A 20,000-nucleotide genomic window follows, 5' to 3' on the forward strand; every position below is an offset into this window, starting at 1 on the left:
ACAACGGGGATTTAACAATGGACAAAGCTACTGGCATTTGAACAGGGGTGTGTAGGCTGTCAATAGGCACTGTATTTACCGGCATGGCTGGAGTTGATGAAGCTTGCTGGGTGGTGGTGCTGGCAAAGGTGTAGTGGTCTGACTGGCAAACTCTGTTGAACAGATTGGATATGAAAAGACGTGTTTAGTGAGATGATTACTGCAATGGTATGACACCTGGCACGCTAACTAGCGCCTAAAGTACAAACACTTCTAAAGGATATTTCCACTTAATTTTCAGACAAACCAAGCAAGGGACCACATGTACAGACTCTATAAATACTAACCATGATGTCAGTTTTTTATTCAAATAACCTGAAAGAGATCGTCAGGTATAAATGCACCATGCTAGTGGCCAGTTCATTCATTCACATGCTGTTACATGCTAACTGGCGCCTAGAGTACAAACACTACTAAAGGATATTTCCACTTAATTTTCAGACAAACCAAGCTAGGGACCACATGTACAGACTCCATAAATACTAACCATGAAGTCCGTTTTTTATTTAAATTACTTGAAAGAGATCGTCAGGTATAAATGCACCATGCCAGTTCATTAATTCAGATGCTGTTACATGCTAACTAGCGCCTAAAGTAAACACTTCTAAAGGATATTTCCACTTAATTTTCGGGCAAACCAAGCTAGGGACCACATGTACAGACTCTATAAATACATTTTGGAAACAGGTGTTGGCTAGAATTACGCTTTACATACAGTTTTTAAAATGAAAATAGTAGAGATATAGAGAAGAGATGTTTTACTTACCTAGTCCTAAGCCTGCTACTGGTGGTTTGAGTACTGACATTGTAGGCTATTCGCATCTGCTTGGATGAGTTTGCTTGATTAGCAGCTATGTTTCTAAACGTAAAGACATTTAACAACTTCTTTATCAGTCAGACGGTTACACAGTTACGTGCAAGAACAACAAGTCACGTAAGAGATGAAATCGTTTAGCTTACTGCAACATGAGAAATCAAGTAGTGTGAAACTAGCGACAGTAAAGAAAATTCCAATATGGCCGCCATTCGGAACTGAGAAATCCAACTCCATCTTCTTCGTTTGTCTTCTTCTCTCTGGTCTGATCTATCATTCACTGAGCAGCGCCAGCGCCACACACCAGTGGCAGCAGGCTGCAGTGTTTGAACGTGGTTGCATTAGTTCTGCTTTTGACGTTCTCATATACAATCGTAATAAATACATAATTGTTTTATTTGGTAAGCACAGGGTAGCCACGGGGGTGCCAGTGACACAGCTACATGGGGCCATGGGGCCATTCTAGGCTTCAGTGTAGAGCAGCCACGTTGAGGGACCATTCACTAAATGCACACATAAATACATTTATTATAGCCCCCCATGGATGAAAGTCCACAAAACTTGGCATACTCCCAGAGGGTGTCGGGTTAATCATACACATGAAATTTGGTGCAGTTCATAGCATCTCATCTGAATAAGCAATATTACATTACATTTTCAATTTTTACCATGGGGGTGCAATTCACAAATGACTGGTTATAAGCTAAGTTGATCCGAGCTCTTGAGACCAACATACCATAAAAAATTTGTCATCCTCGGTGCCACGGTTCAGGTAGTTATGTAGGAAAAACTGCAATTTTTGGGCTTCGGGCGGGGCCAGCGCGGGGGGGGGAGTGACCCCCGGGAACGAAACGAAATTTTTCCGTAAAAGTCTACTGGGGCTACATGCCCACCAAGTTTCATGTGCCCCGGTGTTGGTGTCCCGGGAATCGTTGACCAAAAATTCAGAACCGATGACGGAAAAAAAAAAAAAAAAACTTTGACAACAACTATATGACCGCTTCGCTAGCTATGCTAGCGGCGGTCATAATAACAACGATATACTGTACTTTGAGTCAAAGTCAACTCAATATTGAAACATCATCTGAAACAAGTTATTTTTAGTGTGTAATGACTGCTTTATGATAGACTTAATGCTATGGTCAATATACAAAAAAAAGAAAAGAATTAAGCAATCTGAAGAGCATCGTACCTTGAAAAAAAAAAAAAAACATTTTTTACAAGTAGTTACCTGGGATCAGCAGTAGATTTCAGGACCCTGGACAGACCCATGACCCATGAGCACCTGGGATCAGTGGACAGCTGGGAATCAACTGTTGTCAGGTTTTAAACAGGTTTTAAATAACACTTTACACAACGGTCTCAACAGCAGTCAGGGAGGACCAAAGCATCACCTTCCCTAATGTCCAGTCCAGGACCGAGGAAGCAGGAGTGAACACCGTCAGAGTTGTCTGACCCCTCACCCCACTGTTCTCTCTCTCTCCTCTGCTGTGTCTCAGAAGCAGCTGGATGAGACGACCCAATGAAGAGCAACTGACCAGCAAGATGATGACGTTTCCTCATTCCCTATAGGACCTTCCCCTGGGAATGAGTTAACCAGCCTCATCCTTTACATGAGACATGAGTACTGAGGATGGTCAGTCTGTTATCTGGACTTAGTTTATCTAACACCGGCTACCAGAGGATGGTGAATATTGAACAGGAAATGTGTTGAGCTGAAGGAATGAATACAGTGTTGGTTTCACAGTTGTGTCTCAAAAGGCAGTGGACACCCCCTGCACTGACTCTTTCCCACAGTCACTCCACATCAAACCTGTTTATGGGTAATGGAGTTATTTTGTCCTGTGTACTTTGTAAATACTGCGCACACACATTTGGAGCAGTTACCTCACCAGGAGCACGCACACAGACTAGGATCACACATACACACCCGGAGAAGTGGGCAGCACATACACACACACACACACACACACACACACACACACACACACACACACACAGAGCAGTGGGCAGCACACACACACACACACAGAGAAGTGGGCAGCCCTGGATCCAGTGTCCACATACATTTTGGGGGTTAGGTGGTCAAGGGCACCTCCTCTGTGGATGGGAGATCACTACTCAACCCCTCCTGGATGCCCACAGGCATTAGGTCAAGTGGAGTGATCTCTACTAACTGAGAATGCACATGTGCCATATAACTGAACATGTTGCCACGTGCACACGCACACACGCACACAAACAAACACACACACACACACACACACTTTTTGTTGCATGTCTTTATTTGTGTTTCATTTGCCTATGATTACATTCTGTTTCCCTTTGGTTTGATGTAACAAAGACATTTTAAACAGTACACCAATTACATATTTCATTTAATCTTCAAATAAAAGGACTCCTCTTCCCTTCCTCTCACTCATACCAGACTATATATGCACAATTACAGTGGACTAACAATCCCAGTCCTGAGAAAACCTGTCCACTCTCACTGTATGTTCATCTTTTAGCCTTCTTGTATTTAACCCATCAGCCAGATTACTCACTGGTACTAGAGAGGGCACAGTCCTGGCTCAGCTGCACTGTCTTCCTAATTCAGAATTGATTTTAAGATTTTACTTTTTGTTTTTAAAGCTCTTAAATGCTCAGTGATATGTCTTGCCCACAGTCCACTCCCAGGTTAACCCGGTCATCTTCAAAACAGCTGTGTTTTAGTCAAGATCTGTGTATCCCTGGGCCCCTTTTTATTGTCCTGCCCAAACCTGATATCTTGCAATGTAAAGCGCTTTGGGTCAACTCCTGTTGTATTTAAATGCCATGTAAATAAAAGTCACTTGACCTGATTTTTAATCTTTAGAACACATACAATATACGAGGTTCACGTTCAAATTGTAAGAAATTCAACACAGCATCTGATATCTGACGCGCAAGTGATTGGTCACTTGAATAGAAATTGATGACACAAACGGAGGGGAAGGAGCACACACACAGAGAGATAAAGAGAAAAATGGAGTAAGCAGCAATAACAGAGACCAGCAACAACAGAGAGAAGAATGATGCAGCACAGAAGAAGCCAGAAATAGAACACGCACGCACGCACGCACGCACGCACGCACGCACGCACGCACGCACGCACGCACGCACGCACGCACGCACGCACGCACGCACGCACGCACGCACACACACACACACACACACACACACACACACACACACACACACACACACAGAAATGGAGCAAGCAGCAATAACAGAGACCAGCAACAACAGAGAAGAATGATGCAGCACAGAGGAAGCCAGAAATAGAACACACACACAGAGAGAGAGAGAAACTCACACACTCACAAATACAGGGATCAGGGACAACAGAGGGGGGGATGAAGTCGGACAGGACTAGTCAACACACACACACACACACACACACACACACACACACACACACACACACATAAACACAACACACAGCAGTGTGTAAACAAAAGTGTGTGTCTCTCCTCTTCTGCAGGATTAGGAGGTCATGTGATCTGACACAGAGACACTGAGGAGCCAACATTAGCATAAAACCCAGGATAGAGGGGCTCAGTGAATGTGGAGTGGAACGTGTGCAGGTGGGTGAGTGTGTTAGAGGAGACGCTGTAGAAGATCAGAGTGCCTGCTGGCCAGTCCAGGTACACTCCTACTCTGCTGGAGGGGGGAGCAGGTATGGCAGTCTCCTTATCATTGTGTCGGGCAGAGTAATTGATACTATAGCACTCCAGTCTCCAGGACTTGGCATTACCTCCAAACATACAGTCTCTCTTCCGCTCCATGCTTTTATAGGCCACTGCTACCCATACACCACCACCACCACTCCACTCAGCCTCCCAGTAGTAGCGTCCAGACTGACCCGTGCTGACTAGACTCTGACCCAGACTGTCACATCTCTCTGGGTGGTGTCCAGACAGACCCTCTCTACACAGCACCTGATACCAGCCTTCAAATCTGTCTGGGTGGTCAGGATACGACTGCTGCTGATTCACACGTGTCACCTTTCTGTTCCCCTCAGAGAGAGAGAGTTTTCTGTGTGCTGTGTTTGGGTCCAGTGTGAGCTCACAGGCATCTGCACATAAGGGGAGAGGAGAGAACATCCTCATCAGGACATGGGGTAGGAAAGGACATGTGTACAACACACACACACACATACACACACACACACACACACACACACACACACACACACACACACACACACACACACACACACACACACACACACACACACACACACACACACACACACACACACACACACACACACACACACACACACACACACACACGCCAGAGGGAAGATAGAGGAAAAGTAAAATCACTCACATTTTCTGGGTCCTGGTTTAATCCTACACTCTCCTCCATGGTCATACCTTAAGAAGGATGAGAGAAGAAAATACAGTTTTGACACAATACTGAGTTTATTCATTAAGAAACTTCAGTCTCTACAGTATATCAAGCAGGATATGTCTCAAGAGTAGCTTCTATGTAAAGCAAAGTAAAAGTGAAGTGACTCAGGGAGGGATTTAGTGTGTTAATGTGTATTTATCCAAAGCACAGACTCAAATAGAACCCATCCCGACTGATCCTCAGAGGGCAACACTGCCCTTACTCCTTAAATTTCCTACAAAAACACCCAAAATCAAATTTCTCCTCCCTGAATGAATGGACACACATACAGAGAGACTGTTTTTCTACACCACACACACACAAAGACACACACACACACACACAAACACACGTATATCTAGAATTCCATTTTCTTCTCAACACATTATATACTGCAAGGATCTCCTCGCCATGCTAGAATGCCCCTCTACCCTCTACCCATTCCATGCCCAGAGCCACGCTGGACTTCCCCGCACCATCAGCTTGGGCACCCAGCAGTGCCATGGAACAACATTCCATTCCATCTGCCTACTCACGTATTTCATGCCCATCATTTCATGCCATCAACCTACTCATCATTTCATGCCTATTCATGCCTTATCTGCCCATCATGTATACTGTATGTTGTATCGTAATGAATATTGGATATTAATCACGCAAATGGTATTCTAACAGTTTTCTTCCAGCCCAGGTCCAATTGTTGCTTAAGGCTGCCACAGATAGCATGAAATGAGCCCTTAGACCCATGCAGCAATAGTTCTACTGAGACCCATGCAGCAACAGCTCTACTGAGACCCATGCAGCAACAGCTCTGCTGAGACCCATGCAGCAACAGCTCTGCTGAGACCCATGCAGCAACAGCTCTGCTGAGACCCATGCAGCAACAGCTCTGCTGAGACCCATGCAGCAACAGCTCTGCTGAGACCCATGCAGCAACAGCTCTGCTGAGACCCATGCAGCAACAGCTCTGCTGAGACCCATGCAGCAACAGCTCTGCTGAGACCCATGCAGCAACAGCTCTGCTGAGACCCATTCAGCAACAGCTCTACTGAGAGCCATGCAGCAACAGCTCTACTGAGCTCTGAGAAATACTGCAAAAGCTCCACTGAGCCCCAACACCCATCGTTCTCATGGCTCGTGCAACACATGAATGGTCGCCGCTGCACCAAACAAGCTCAACACTGTTGCCACTCCTGTCTGCTTGCGTGTATCACGGTGTAGTTCAACCACATCCAACTTGGTCACGGTGCTCCGTAAATCAGAGCTATATTTCACTGAGTCCAGCAGCAAGCACAACACAATCTGGGCCATTGCTCAAACGTCCACCCCGCTTGCACAAATCTGGAGGCATGCTACATCTCCACCTGCCGCGTGGATGTAATAGTCACACACTTAGCCAGCACCGCATGCACAGAATGCAGACGCAGGATAAGCCAGACCCCTGCGCTGCTCTGATAACTCACAACCTGCTCATGATCTGGAATGCAGAGTTTCCACCTTCAGTCATGCAGGAGGCCCACATTTATCATAGCAACAGATTCTGTTCCAGGCTCACTTTCAGCCTCGCACTCATACTTGCCATTTGGCCGTTGAGATGAAGTGAGGAAATGTACTGTAGCATAGTGGGGTTAATCTGGCATAGATTTGCATCCACGTGTCCTTATCTACAAGCCATGGATCATAGTAGCCTAAAGGATCATATCAAACAGAGCATATTGACCAACCAGTAACACTGACTGAATTACGCTTACTTGAGCCTCTCCTCCACTCTTCTAAATCACCTTTCTGTCAATGTATTCCAGTGTCTCTAGAACATAGTTACCATAACATATTTTCTTACAGTCTTTCCACTTCTATTCTAACAGTAGCAATGCATCCCCTTACCTCGCTGTAGCCATGGCCATTCCACATTCTCAGTCTCCTATTATACTGCCACCAATCTGGTCAACAGAGAAGATGCTCACTCTTGCCTACACTTAGTCACTACATCTCATATCATTACACAGTCCTCCCCATCCAGCTCACTCTCCACCACAGATGCTTTTCCCACCGGTCTCAGGCTAAGTTGGGCAGATACGCACTATTCAGCCTTCACCTCTAGTCATGAGCACAAATGTATCCCTAGCAATGGAAATCATATGCTTGATCATTGGTCCTTGGACACCTACTAATCTACACCCATCAAGGGTTAGTCGAAAGCAAGATATCCGACTAGTTTACCAGGTCTACAATTCCTGTTTACTTTCCCTCTGATAGCAAACTCTGAGAAGGGAATCATCTGGAAACGTGACAGAATATCCAGTCTCCACACAGAAAGCTCTCCAACACAGGACACAAATGAATGAACAGCTCCACTAGAAAGTCATCTAAGATGTAATACATCTCACCTCAACGTCTCTAGTTTACAGGTGGGATCATTCAGTCTGTCTGTGAGCTCTCTGACACCTGAGTCTCCTGGGTGATTGTAGTTCAAATCTAGCTGTTTCAGGTAGTCATGGGCACAAACGTGTCCCTAGTAATGGAAATCGTATGCCTGGTCATTGGTCCTTGGACACCTACTAATCTATACCCCTCAAGGATTAGTTGAATGCAAGATCAGACAAGTTTACCAGGTCTCCAATTCCTGTTCACTTTCCCTCTGGTAGTGGCCTCTGATGAAAGCGCTCTTGGGGTGTTAACGGACATCACTCACATGTGATCTCCACTATTGGCATCCCAGGACCATGGCCAGCTACCAAGCTAAACACGCTATTGTCTGCATTCAATCTAAGCAATCCAAATAGGCGAACTAGTGAAATGATGCTTCTAATCAAAGTTTGGGAGGAGACCATAGGGTTGATTTACAGCCATCACTCACCCCATTTCCGTTAGTAGGGGAGAAAACCCTCCTTACTGCCCTTTACGTCATGCTGGAGTTGTAAAGCCTCCCATCCCCCCCTGCTCCATTTCACTATGAACTCTAAACTCTAAATTATATCCATCCATAGGGGGTGCTAACAGAAATCACTTGCATATGATCCTGCTATTGGCATCCCAGGACCATGGCCAGCTAAGAAGTCAAACTCACTATTCTCTGCACTCAGTCTAAGCAATCCAATGGGTGACCTAGTGAAACAGCATCAGCCCCTTCAAACTAACAGACAAACTTCTCATGCTGGGCCTTATCCCCTCCCTCTGCAAGTGCATCATGAGCTTCCTCATTGGGAGTTGAACATGTGCAAATATGAATGTGCTTTTCCTTATACCATGCAAGTGGTCTTTACAGCCCCCCCGTGTTGTGGACATTATTAATGTTTTTAAATGATTTATGTATCTCTTTATTTACCTACTTATTGTTCAAAGCTTGGTTCTCCTTCACCCATAAGTGGGTCACTGTGCAAGCTGTGCCTAATCATCTTCTGTAGCCTGGGCAGACATGGTTGCCCATCTTGTGTTATGAATTCTAAAACTTGCTCTAAATAAAGTGCTGTTCACAAGCCTCATATGTGTGTGTAAGTCTGGGGGATTGCCTTCTACTTGCAGTGCTTAAAGGGCCACATCATGCCCAGTTTAATATGTGGAAGGGAATCATCTGGAAACGTGACAGAATATCCAGTCTCCACACAGAAAGCTCTCCAACACAGGACACAAATGGATGAGCAGCTCCACTAGAAAGACATGTAAGATGTAACACATCTCACCTCAACGTCTCTAGTTTACAGCTGGGATCATTCAGTCTCTCTGTGAGCTCTCTGACACCTGAGTCTCCTGGGTGATTGTAGCTCAGATCCAGCTGTTTCAGGTAGGAGGGGTTTGATTTCAGGGCAGAGGACAACAGAGAACAGCCCTCATGTGTGATGAGACAACCAGACAGTCTGAAACAACAAAGAATCTTTCTTAATTATACATGAAGGAAAATGCATTGAAGGTATACAAGCCAGTCAGTTTGGACATGAACAGTGTAGAAAAGTGTAGATCAACAATATTCATAGATGTACAATGACAATTTCTTACTATGTGGTGGGTAAAATACTATATACATAACATTACATTACAATACACTATATAACATTCCTAATTACTGACCTCAGTGTCTCCAGCTTGCATTGTGGATCTCGTAGTCCCACACAGAGCAGCTCCACTCCTTCATCCTGCAGGTCATTGTCACTCATGTCTAGCTCTCTCAGATGGGAAGGTGCACTTTGCAGCACGGATGCCATCATTTCACAGCTTGCTTTAGATAGGTGACACAGATTGAGCCTGTTTCAAAGGAGAGTGGAAGGTCAGTCTTTGAAAACTGGAAATTTTCAGGCCATCCTTCAGCACCATGAGGTCACTGTATCTCATGAGGATGGACACAGACACAGATGTGTGTAGCACTCACATTATGTACACAGCAGGGACATGGACTGGAGAAACACACTACATTACACACTCTGCAGCCATGTAAACAACTTGTTGTTGTTGTCTTGTAGTGTCATGTGGGCAGCAGGGGTGATCATGTTCCTAGGGGTTAACTTAACTTAAAGGGATAATCCGGAGTGAAATGCACTTTAGATCAATTTTTCGGACTATTGGGAGTACATACGTTGAGTTGACACCAAAATCATGTCATTCGGATGTATTTTGAGAAAGTTCGAGTTCACCGTTTTTAGCCAAAACTCGTTAGCCTGGAAGTGACCGGGGCAAGTCCTTTCACCACTACAAAACGCTATTTTTATACCTCTTCTACTGTTCCAAACACTTACACTTACGTGGTAGTGAGTAGAGGGTCCCTAAAGCCAAACCGAAGTATCCCCACGTCTTATGTGGTCGGATAGAGAGTCCAGAATGAATTTAATCGAGTCAGTACCTTTCCGGAAATGTTAGTAAAGTGTTGTTGAAGCGTTGCGCAGCTGCCGCAGCGACATTTCCGGAAGGTACTGACTCGATTAAATTAAAGTGCATTTCACTCCGGATTATCCCTTTAAGGCAAATAATTGTTCTCTTCCTGACTAATCAGATAAGTCTAAATGTATCTAATTCACTGGTGCATTCTCTTTTCCACTATTCTGAAATGCTTGCATCAAGGTCAAGGTCCAAGGAAATGTGTTCTGGATAAGGGGTAAGCTGCCACAGCCACAATACACAACACACCACAGGACATAGCACATATGCTATACATAGAGTAAATAAAAATATAAAATACAAAAAGGGCACACATTCACAGCCATCTGTCATGCCATAAATGACACTCCCATCATGTTTAAAGGCCAATAAATAGCCCATAAATAGCACTCTCTACCACAGAGTCCCATTAAGCACAGTCCCAAAGTAGACACTCTCTCTCTCTCTCTGTACTCTCCAGTCACACACAGCACATCCATACACCACAGCCTCAGCACATCTCCACTCAGTTCAGCCCCCATACACAGCCCCCTACTCAGCACTTAGTATTGGTTTTGGGCCTTCCTACTGTTCTGCCCACGTTGCCCATTCATCATGCTGACTGACAGGGGGACAGAGGAATGTTTGCAGTGATTGTGCTAAACAGAAAGGGACCCTGTACCTCCTTCCTGTGTTCATGAGCTCATATTCTTGGTACAGCACATGGGAGGGGTCAGATAGAATTCTGTCAGCCTGCTGTAGAGTGGACTGCTCAGATACAGTATGTCTTGGAGAGTGAGGGGAGCAGGGACTCCATCATTTGTCCAGCTGTTTTGACCACATTATGTAGTTGGGCCTTGAACTTAACTGTAAGATTTCCAAACCAGCTGGTGATGCCATAGTGCAAGATGGACTCTATGGTGGCTCTATAACAAATGAACATGATTCTCTCACAAACCCCAAAGACTCTCAGGGCCAGATGTACTAACGTTTTGCGCTCATTTCAGGCGTAACGTGCGCGTATAAACATGGCCGCAATGAGGGAAACGCGCAGACTGCCTGCCGTGGGAGCTGAAAATGTCTATTTGCGCTTTTCCGTGTCATGCATATTAATTCCTGGGCGGATCAGCTGAAAATGGGTGTAACGTGCAAGTACAGGGAAGGAGAGGTGCTAATAGCGATTGATTAAGTGTTCTGCCTGATGTATGAAAACAGAGCACGTCTATTTTGCGTTGAAAAACTTCTGAACTTCTGAAAGCAGGTGTAATCCAGATTGCGGTTAAATGCGTCTATTAGAAAAACTTTTAGAGACAGCTGAATCAATATTCACAGCATCCGTTTTCTTCATTGTACTATGTCAAAAGCAACCTTAACTTTTGTTTGTCTCTCTAAAATCGTATTTTCTCTTTCACGACATAGCCTACACTTCCCAATCTGTTAGACTAGGCATTAAGTCATATCCAAAGTCTATGTGCAGTAAATAGTTCAGGTATTTCTTAAGTGGATTTGAATAACTACTAGGCCTACTCTGTCTGTCGCTGCTCGTTGACATCTCTTTGAATCATGTATGATCACTAAACTTTGATTCTTTTTAATGTTGCAATATTCATCTGCGCTTGTGGTTCAGCTCTGCATGCGCAATTGGCGTGGTACAGGGGGCGGGAACGGGCGGCACTGAACGCAGATAACGTAATGAAGTGACAGCTTAGTAAATTCCACGCAATACAGCAAAGCACAGCGTTCGCATTCTGCGCATTCAAAAACTCGCTATTAGAGCTGTCTAAGTACATCTGGCTCTCTGCAGGAAATGGAGACGCTGGTGGATTTATGTCCAAACACTTGCCACATGTGTGTGCCAGTTAATATCTTTATCAAAGTGGACCCCTAGATATTTGTAAGATGTTACCTGTCTGATGTTGTTGCCATGTATGGACATTTAAATAAACAGAGTTTAATGTAGAATGATTGAATGAATGAATGAAAGGTGAGTGAAATGTTTGGTGTGGTTTTCAGTATGTGTGCACCCATCCGTTTCTACACACACTAACAATACACACAGCATGGGGAATGAACAATGAGTACATGTAATAATGGAGGACAGGAGTGAAGTTATCAGCATGAGTGAGTTCAAACGGTCAAATGCAGATGAAAGCTCATAACGGCCGCCATTAGGACGCGCCTATGAGCTGCCACATCACACTGGGAATCTATAGAGAGCTGAAAGAGTGGATGCCAGGCCGGTGGGAGTTCCTCTGCAAATGTTTTAATTAGAAAAGCAGACATGCCATCTGGCCCTGTTGCCTTGTTAAAGCATATAGTTTTAAATACTCTGGTAATCACCTCTGGATCTACTGTTATTCTGTTAATATCAACATGACAATGTACTTGATCTAAAACTGCATCCTGCAGGTCAGAGCTGGGAAGGTGTCCCTTCCAGCACTGATGCCATCATGACACAGCTTGTTTTCAAAAGCTGACACTGACTCAGTCTGTTTTAACACATACTGCAGCTGATGATTTATTCGAAAGATTTACAGACGGGCAGCCAACAGTGACATAATATGTGTGCACATACACACCTTAATGTTGTCAGTTTACAGTGAGGGCTACTGAGTCCTGTAAAGAGAAGCTGAACTCCAGAATCCTTCAGGTCATTGTGACTCAGGTCCAGTTCCTTTAGGGAGATGGAGGACTGCAAAGCAGAGGCTACAGCCTTACAGGATTCCTCTGTTAGCTCACAACCAATAAGTCTGCATAGAGAGAGAGCAAGAGACAGACGTCAGAAAACAGAATGGTGGCATGAGTACATTCATATTCTTAGGATTACTATAAACATTTTTAGTTCTGGAAAAGAAAAATACAAAAAGATATAATTAACATTCTATAAGAGATATTGACACATTGATTTGAGGGCAAATACAATAGTTTCTGCTTGTAAGAATGGAGTTGGGCTTGACATAAGTTTTCATCACAGAATCCTCCTCCTGCAACAAATACAGACTATGTAGCCTGAAAGCTTCTTCTCTAAATTAGTTTCGTTGAATTTGTGACAATGCAGTTGGTCACTGGTTAGTTTTATGATTAATATTATAGAAGTACCATAACATCACCTTCAGAAAAAACGTGTGCAAAATTAAATAATACAGCTTAGGTCTTGCACAGCTTCCCTGAAAATGGACACCCACTAAAAATGGACTCCCACTAATCATCTAAACCTCAGTGTCCAGCTCCCTGTGTGGATGTAGAGCTCTATATGTGCATGGACACACTAGCAGGGAGCACTGAACTGATCTGGGGTCAACTCTCTCTCATCAACACAGCCACAACAATCAGAGCAAATGTTTCTCAACTTGCTTCATGCCCAAAGTTTGAATGTGTAGATAAGAACTCTGTGAACTCTTTCAGAGTTTTACTGACCTCAGTTTCTCCAGGTGGCAGTTTGAGTTTCTAAGACCAGAGAGCAGCTTCTCTTCTGATGTTTGCAGATCACAGCCACTCATGTCCAACTCACTCAGTTGAGAAATATACGACTGTAGAACTGAGACCACAACCTCACGGGAGCTGTCTTTGAGTCCACGGCTGATGAGTCTGTAGTGAGAGAGGAAAACACTACAACTACTGCAACAGGTCCTCTATACTTCTCACATTCCAAACATGAAAGGACAGAAAACAAGATGTGCACTGTGCAAAAAAACAGACCTGACTTTACAGACGTGATTCAGTGGTTGATGGAGCAGTTCTCCTCCACAGTCCTGAAGCTCACTGTCACTGATGTCCAGCTCTCTTAGGTGGGAGTTTGCCCACTGAAGAATCAAGGCCAAAAACCTTCCTCTCAGTTTACAGCCAAGAAGTCTGTAAGAACATAGACCATGTAACAGAGAATCACAAATAATGAAATAAGAGAGGAAACATGAGGGGTGAAAACTGATGTTGTTAGTGTCTCATCAGCAGGGAGTATTATGCTATTATATACTTTAACAGACTGGTCTGGGACCAGTTCATTCACATCAACATGGACATTAAAAGCCCAGTGCTACTCAAACTCATGTCTTGAGTCTATCATCCCAGAACAGTGACAATCTCCTACGCTACTGTATGACCAAAGTGTGGGGTTGGTGGGGTTGGTAAGAGACTGCTCTCACCCGTCACATGGACTGTTTGTTCTCTTGCTGTCTGGAAGGAGATATTGCTTCAGAAAAACAGTCTGATGCTGCCAAAGCTTCTACCCACAGGCCATGCGACTGTTAAACTCATTGTATCTAGCACACAAGTTTCTATAGGTACCCATTTAACACCGATTTTTGTTTTACTTTACAGTATCTTTCAGTTCATTGTAAATGCACGCTAGTCGTGAGAAACGTTTCCACTTCGCTGTAGATGTTTTAGATATGGCTGGAACGACAAATGCACTTAAACTTGAACGTCAATGTGAATTTGAATGTGTAGATAAGACCTCTTATCTGTGAGTGTGAACTCTTTCAGAATATCACTGACCTCAGTTTCTCCAGCTGGCAGTTTGAGTTTCTAAGACCAGAGAGCAGCTTCTCTTCTGATGTTTGCAGATCACAGCCACTCATGTCCAACTCACTCAGCTGAGAGATATATGACTGCAGAACTGAGACCACAACCTCAGAGGAGCTGTGTTTGAGTCTACAGCTGATGAGTCTATAGTGAGAGAGGAAAACACTATAAGCAACATGTCCTCTACACTCCTTACATGTCCAAATATGAAATGACAATAAAGAAAAGATTAACCATTTTAGATCCAACAGAATGCACCAGTCTGTGTGCACTGTCCAAAATACAGACCTCACTTTACAGTCTTGATTCAGTGGTTGATGCAGCAGTTCACCTTCACAGTCCTGAATCTCACTGTCACTGATGTCCAGCTCTCTTAGGTGGGAGTTTGCCCACTGAAGAGTCAAGGCCAAAAATCCCCCTTTCAATTTACAGCTAACCAGTCTGTAAAAATATAAACCATGTAACAGAAGAGTGCAATTAGTGGAATCAGAGATGACATCAATGCTAGAGTAAAACACTGATGTTGATATTGAATGGTTAACACAGTCTACAGTTAACAGATATTTAAATGGGACACATCAGCAGGGAGTGTTATTCCATCAACTGGTCTGGGATCAATTCTCTCACATCAACACTGACACAAGAATAAAAACTATGCTTCACAAATCCATGTCTAGATCCTAACACCCAATAACAGTGAGATTCTTAACACCCAATAACAGTGAGATTCTTTTATGCCCAAGTGTGAATGTACACATAAGGCTTGTGTGAATAATGTGTCTTCCAAAGTATTACTCACTTCAATTTCTCCAAGTGGCAGTTTGGATCTATAAGACCAGAGAGCAGCTTCTCTTCTGATGTTTGCAGATCACAGCCACTCATGTCCAACTCACTCAGTTGAGAAATATAAGACTGCAGAACTGAGACCACAACCTCAGAGGAGTGTTTGAGTCTACAGCTGATGAGTCTATAGTGAGAGAGGAAAACACCATAAGCAACATGTCCTTTATACTCCTTACATTCCCAAATATGAAATGGCAACGAATAAAAGAAAGCACAAGTCTGTGTGCACTGTGCAAAATACAGACCTCAGTTTACAGTCTTGATTCAGTGGTTGATGAAGCAGTTCTTCTCCACAGTCCTGAATCTCACTGTCACTGATGTCCAGCTCTCTTAGGTGGGAGTTTGCCCACTGAAGAATCAAGGCCAAAAATCTTCCTTTTATCTTACAGTGAACCAGTCTGTAAAAATGCAAACCGCGTACAGTAACAGAAGAGTGCAAATAGTGGAATCAGTGAGAACATGTCGATACAAGAGTAAAACACTGATGTTGATATTGAATGGTTAACTCAGTCTACAGTTAACAGTAATTTAAATAGGACACATCAGCAGGGATATAATATAGAATATAATGTTTCATAAATTAATGTTTTGATTAACACCCAATAACAGTGATATTTTTGCAATTTCGGCCCACTATAGGTGTTATAGATATGGCTGGAATGGCAAATACACTTCAACTTGATTTTGAATGTGTCGATAAGACCTAGGGCTATGAGAACTCTGCCTTTCAGTGTAAGGGTGTCACGATATACCAGTTTTGTGATAATCATGATAATTAAAACATGAGAATATGAATATCGCAGAAATAAGGTACCTACAATAATATGGTATATAAAAGCTACCTATTTCACAACAACGGCATTTTTAAATGAACAGGCTTGTTAGCGCTCGTTTGTCTCTTGTGATTTCTCTCTTCTTCTGTACTCCCTTGCAGCCTTCAAAGTCACACACACAAACCTGATGTCACAGCAACGGCAAAAAAAGGCTTTGAAACAGCCCAGTTTACATGTCATGAACTTGCTAAACTATTGGAAATGTTATGCAACGTTGAAGGCTTCATGACAAGGTTTTCAAGATTCATTTGCATGATGCCCATAGCTATAGCATCACAATGCATTTGAAGATAAACGTTTGCTTGTAAAAAATAACTTTGCTTCAAACATACAGTACCTCAGTGCAGAGTGATATTTCTGAACTGTACCCCACACATGCTATCTCTAATCAAGCTGCTCTTACAGGAGGTAACGTAAGCTACTTGCGTTTGTCCATGAACTGAGTGTGTGCAACATGGCTTGCTATTTTATGCAATATGATATGTTGTCATAATTGTATTCTGAAATGTTGATATTGTGACAGTCCTATTTCAGAGTATTACTGACCTCAGTTTCTCCAGTCGGCAGTTTGGGCTTCTAAGACCAGAGAGCTGCTTCTCTTCTGACGTTTGCAGATCACAGTCACTTATATCCAACTCACTCAGTTGAGAATTAAATGACAGAATTGAGGCCACAGCCTCAAAGGAGCTGTGTTTGAGATTGCACCTGTTAAGTCTACAGACAAAGAGAAAAACGCTGGGCAACATGTCCTCTACTCCTTACAGTTCTTCTAATACTAAATTACAGTTATAGGGAACCACATTTAGATCAAACAGAATACAAACCAATAGCCTGTGCACTGTGCTAAAATGACAGACCTCACTGTGCAGTCTTGATTCAGTGGTTGATGGAGCAGTTCTCCTCCACTGCCCTGAAGTTCAGCGTTGTTGATGTCCAGCTCTCTTAGGTGGGGGTTTGCCCCCTTGTGAGCCAAAGCCAAAAATCCGCCTTTCAGTTTACAGTCAACAAGTCTGTAAACACATAAACCATGTAACAGAGAATTAATAAATAGTGAAATCAAAGAGGACATATCAATTCAAGAGTAAAACAACAGTACAGTACGTCTCTAGAATAGTCTAGAATTGAATTTCAACTGATTTTTTATTTTCAGACTCACAGGTTGGTCTGCAGCATACAAAATAGCGAAATAAAATTGACTAGAATATTAATCAAGTGAAGAATAAATCAGAATGAAATAATAATTCAATAATTCAAAAATCATCTCATAGCACTAGTAAAAGTGAAACATACTGTACATGATCAATGTATCAAACAAACAATCAATAAATCAGTCTACAGTACAGGTTCTCTCATTTGTGTTTTCTAAGCCTGGATGAGTACCACTCACTGCTCACTGCTCACTGCTTTAGAATATTACTGACCTCAGTGTCTCCAGTTTGCAGTTTGGACTCAGAAGAGCAGAGACCAGCTTTTCTCCTGACTTCTGCAGGTCATTCTGACTCAGGTCCAGCTCTCTTAAAGGGGAGTTTGCAGACTGCAGTGCTGAAGCCACAATCTCACAGGACTTCTCTGTTAATTTACAGCCAGCAAGTCTACAATAGCAAGGCAATATGTCAAGTCCTAATACAGTTAAAACAACACTGTGTAGTGTTAGTCCATTTCTGGTGTCACACATTTCTCTTGTCTGATGTAAATGTTGTAGCAAACAATGTGAAGTGTGGAAGATGTGAATGTAAACAAAGTGTTGTTTCTTTAAAAACGCCACACTGCGCACCATGCTACCTATAGCAACATCTCCTTATAAAAGTGTCATTTAAAACTTTAAAATCCATTCTGACAACAGAACAAGACTTCAAAAATAATGTAGCATCATTTGTTAATGTAGAACATAACTCACAGAGCCTTTCTGCAGCATCTCACGGCTGGAACCAGTCTCCTGCGACCTTCTGGAGAGGTTTTGTATTTGTTCAGGTCAAACTCATCCAGCACCTCATCAGACATCAGAAGCACATGAGCCAAGGCTGAGCAGTGAGCCAGTGTGAGCTGTTTCACGGCACCTTTCTCTGCCTTCAGGAAAGCCTGGATTTCATCATGAACAGAAGAGTCATGCATTTCCACCAGGCAGTGGAACAGATTGATGCACCTCTCGGGGGAGATATTTGGTCTCTGCATTATCTTCAGGTTCTTGATTGTTTTCTTCACACTCTCTGGGCTGCTGTGTGTGTGTGTCAGGAGGCCAAGCAAAAGTCTCTGATTTGACTCCAGAGAAATGCCATGAAGGAAGCGAACAAACAAATCAAGGTGTCCATTCTTGCTTTCCAAAGCTTTGTTCACTGCATTCTTCAGCAGGTCATCAAGAGGCACATCTGGCAAAGACTTCCTGCTAATAAATGGTTTCAGGACCTCCATGTTCTTATTCAAGAAGGAGGCAAACAAATGAAGTGCAGCAAGAAACTCTTGGATGCTGAGATGGACAAAGCAGTAGACCTTCTTGTGTTGAAACACACATTCCTCCCTGAAGATCTCAGTGCACATGCCAGAGTACACTGAAGCTTCACTGGCATCAATGCCACATTCTCTCAGGTCTTCTTCATAGAACATGAGATTGCCATTCTCCAGATGCTTGAAAGCCAGCTCTGCCAGTTTCAATATGACATCCTTGTGTGACTCCAGGAGCCTCTGTCTATTTGTCTCACTTTCCTCTTGATACTTCTGGTTCTTCCTGGTGGTCTGGATGAGCAGAAAGTGTATGAACATTTCGGTCAGTGTTTTGGGGGCTTCTTTCCCATCATCCTGTTCCAGTATCTGCTGAAGGACAGTGGCTGAGATCCAACAGAAGACTGGCATGTGGCACATGATGTGGAGGCTCCTGGTTGCCGTAATATGTGAGATGATTCTGTTGGCTTGATTCTGGTCACTGATCCTCTTCCTGAAGTACTCTTCCTTCTGAGGGTCATTGAACCCTCGTACTTCCGTCACCTGACTAATGCACTGAGAAGGGATCTGACTGGATGCTGCTGGTCGGGAAGTTATCCAGATGAGAGCAGAGGGAAGCAGAGTTCGCTGAATGAGGCTCGTCATCAGCACATCCACTGATGATGTTTGTGTCATATCAGACTTTTTCTGATTCTTTTGGAAATTCAGTGGAAGTCGACTCTCATCCAGACCATCAAAGATGAACACAATGTGGCAGTCTTTGTATTCACCATCTTGTAGCTCTCTAAGCTCAGGGTGGAAGTCAAGCAGGAGCTTGTGAAGACTGTACTGATCATGTTTGACCAAATTCAGCTCACGGAACGGAAGAACAAACATGAAATCTACATCCTGGTTAGCTTTCTCCTCTGCCCAGTCAAGGATAAACTTCTGTACTGAGACGGTTTTTCCAATGCCAGCAATGCCCTTGGTCATGACTGTTCTGATTTGTCTCTCCTGTCCAGGTAAGGGCTTGAAGATATCATTGCAGTTGATTGCTGTGTCCTCTGTCGTTTGTGGCCTGGATGCTGACTCTACCTGCCAAACCTCATGCTCGTTATTCACCCCTTCACTCTCTCCCTCTGTGATGTAGAGCTCTGTGTAGATCTTGTTCAAGAGTGTTTGAGTCTCTGACCTTATGATGCCTTCACATATGCTCTCAAACCTCCTCTTCATGATGGCTTTATGGGTCATCAGTACTCTGGTGAGGACAT

General features: G+C 43.5%; 1 protein-coding gene across 1 annotated transcript in view; it reads right to left on the reverse strand.

Moving 5' to 3' along the window:
• Nucleotides 1–3,136: 3,136 nt before the first annotated feature.
• The window catches only part of LOC134087259 (protein NLRC5-like), a 24,128-nt gene continuing 7,264 nt past the window's right edge, over nucleotides 3,137–20,000 (reverse strand). The window contains exons 9-23 of the mRNA XM_062540654.1: nucleotides 18,212–20,000; nucleotides 17,736–17,906; nucleotides 17,172–17,324; nucleotides 16,861–17,028; nucleotides 15,727–15,879; nucleotides 15,438–15,605; nucleotides 14,927–15,079; nucleotides 14,612–14,782; nucleotides 13,817–13,969; nucleotides 13,535–13,705; nucleotides 12,697–12,867; nucleotides 9,338–9,511; nucleotides 8,953–9,126; nucleotides 5,210–5,256; nucleotides 3,137–4,952 (exon numbers count right to left, since the gene is read on the reverse strand). The exon at nucleotides 18,212–20,000 is cut by the window's right edge and continues 6 nt beyond it. Coding sequence (XP_062396638.1) covers nucleotides 4,369–4,952; nucleotides 5,210–5,256; nucleotides 8,953–9,126; nucleotides 9,338–9,511; nucleotides 12,697–12,867; nucleotides 13,535–13,705; nucleotides 13,817–13,969; nucleotides 14,612–14,782; nucleotides 14,927–15,079; nucleotides 15,438–15,605; nucleotides 15,727–15,879; nucleotides 16,861–17,028; nucleotides 17,172–17,324; nucleotides 17,736–17,906; nucleotides 18,212–20,000 — 4,400 coding nt within the window. The 3' untranslated portion in view covers nucleotides 3,137–4,368. The remainder of the gene's footprint in view (nucleotides 4,953–5,209; nucleotides 5,257–8,952; nucleotides 9,127–9,337; nucleotides 9,512–12,696; nucleotides 12,868–13,534; nucleotides 13,706–13,816; nucleotides 13,970–14,611; nucleotides 14,783–14,926; nucleotides 15,080–15,437; nucleotides 15,606–15,726; nucleotides 15,880–16,860; nucleotides 17,029–17,171; nucleotides 17,325–17,735; nucleotides 17,907–18,211) is intronic.

Source organism: Sardina pilchardus, chromosome 1, assembly GCF_963854185.1.
Source record: "Sardina pilchardus chromosome 1, fSarPil1.1, whole genome shotgun sequence".
Classification (NCBI taxonomy): Eukaryota; Metazoa; Chordata; class Actinopteri; order Clupeiformes; family Clupeidae; genus Sardina; species Sardina pilchardus.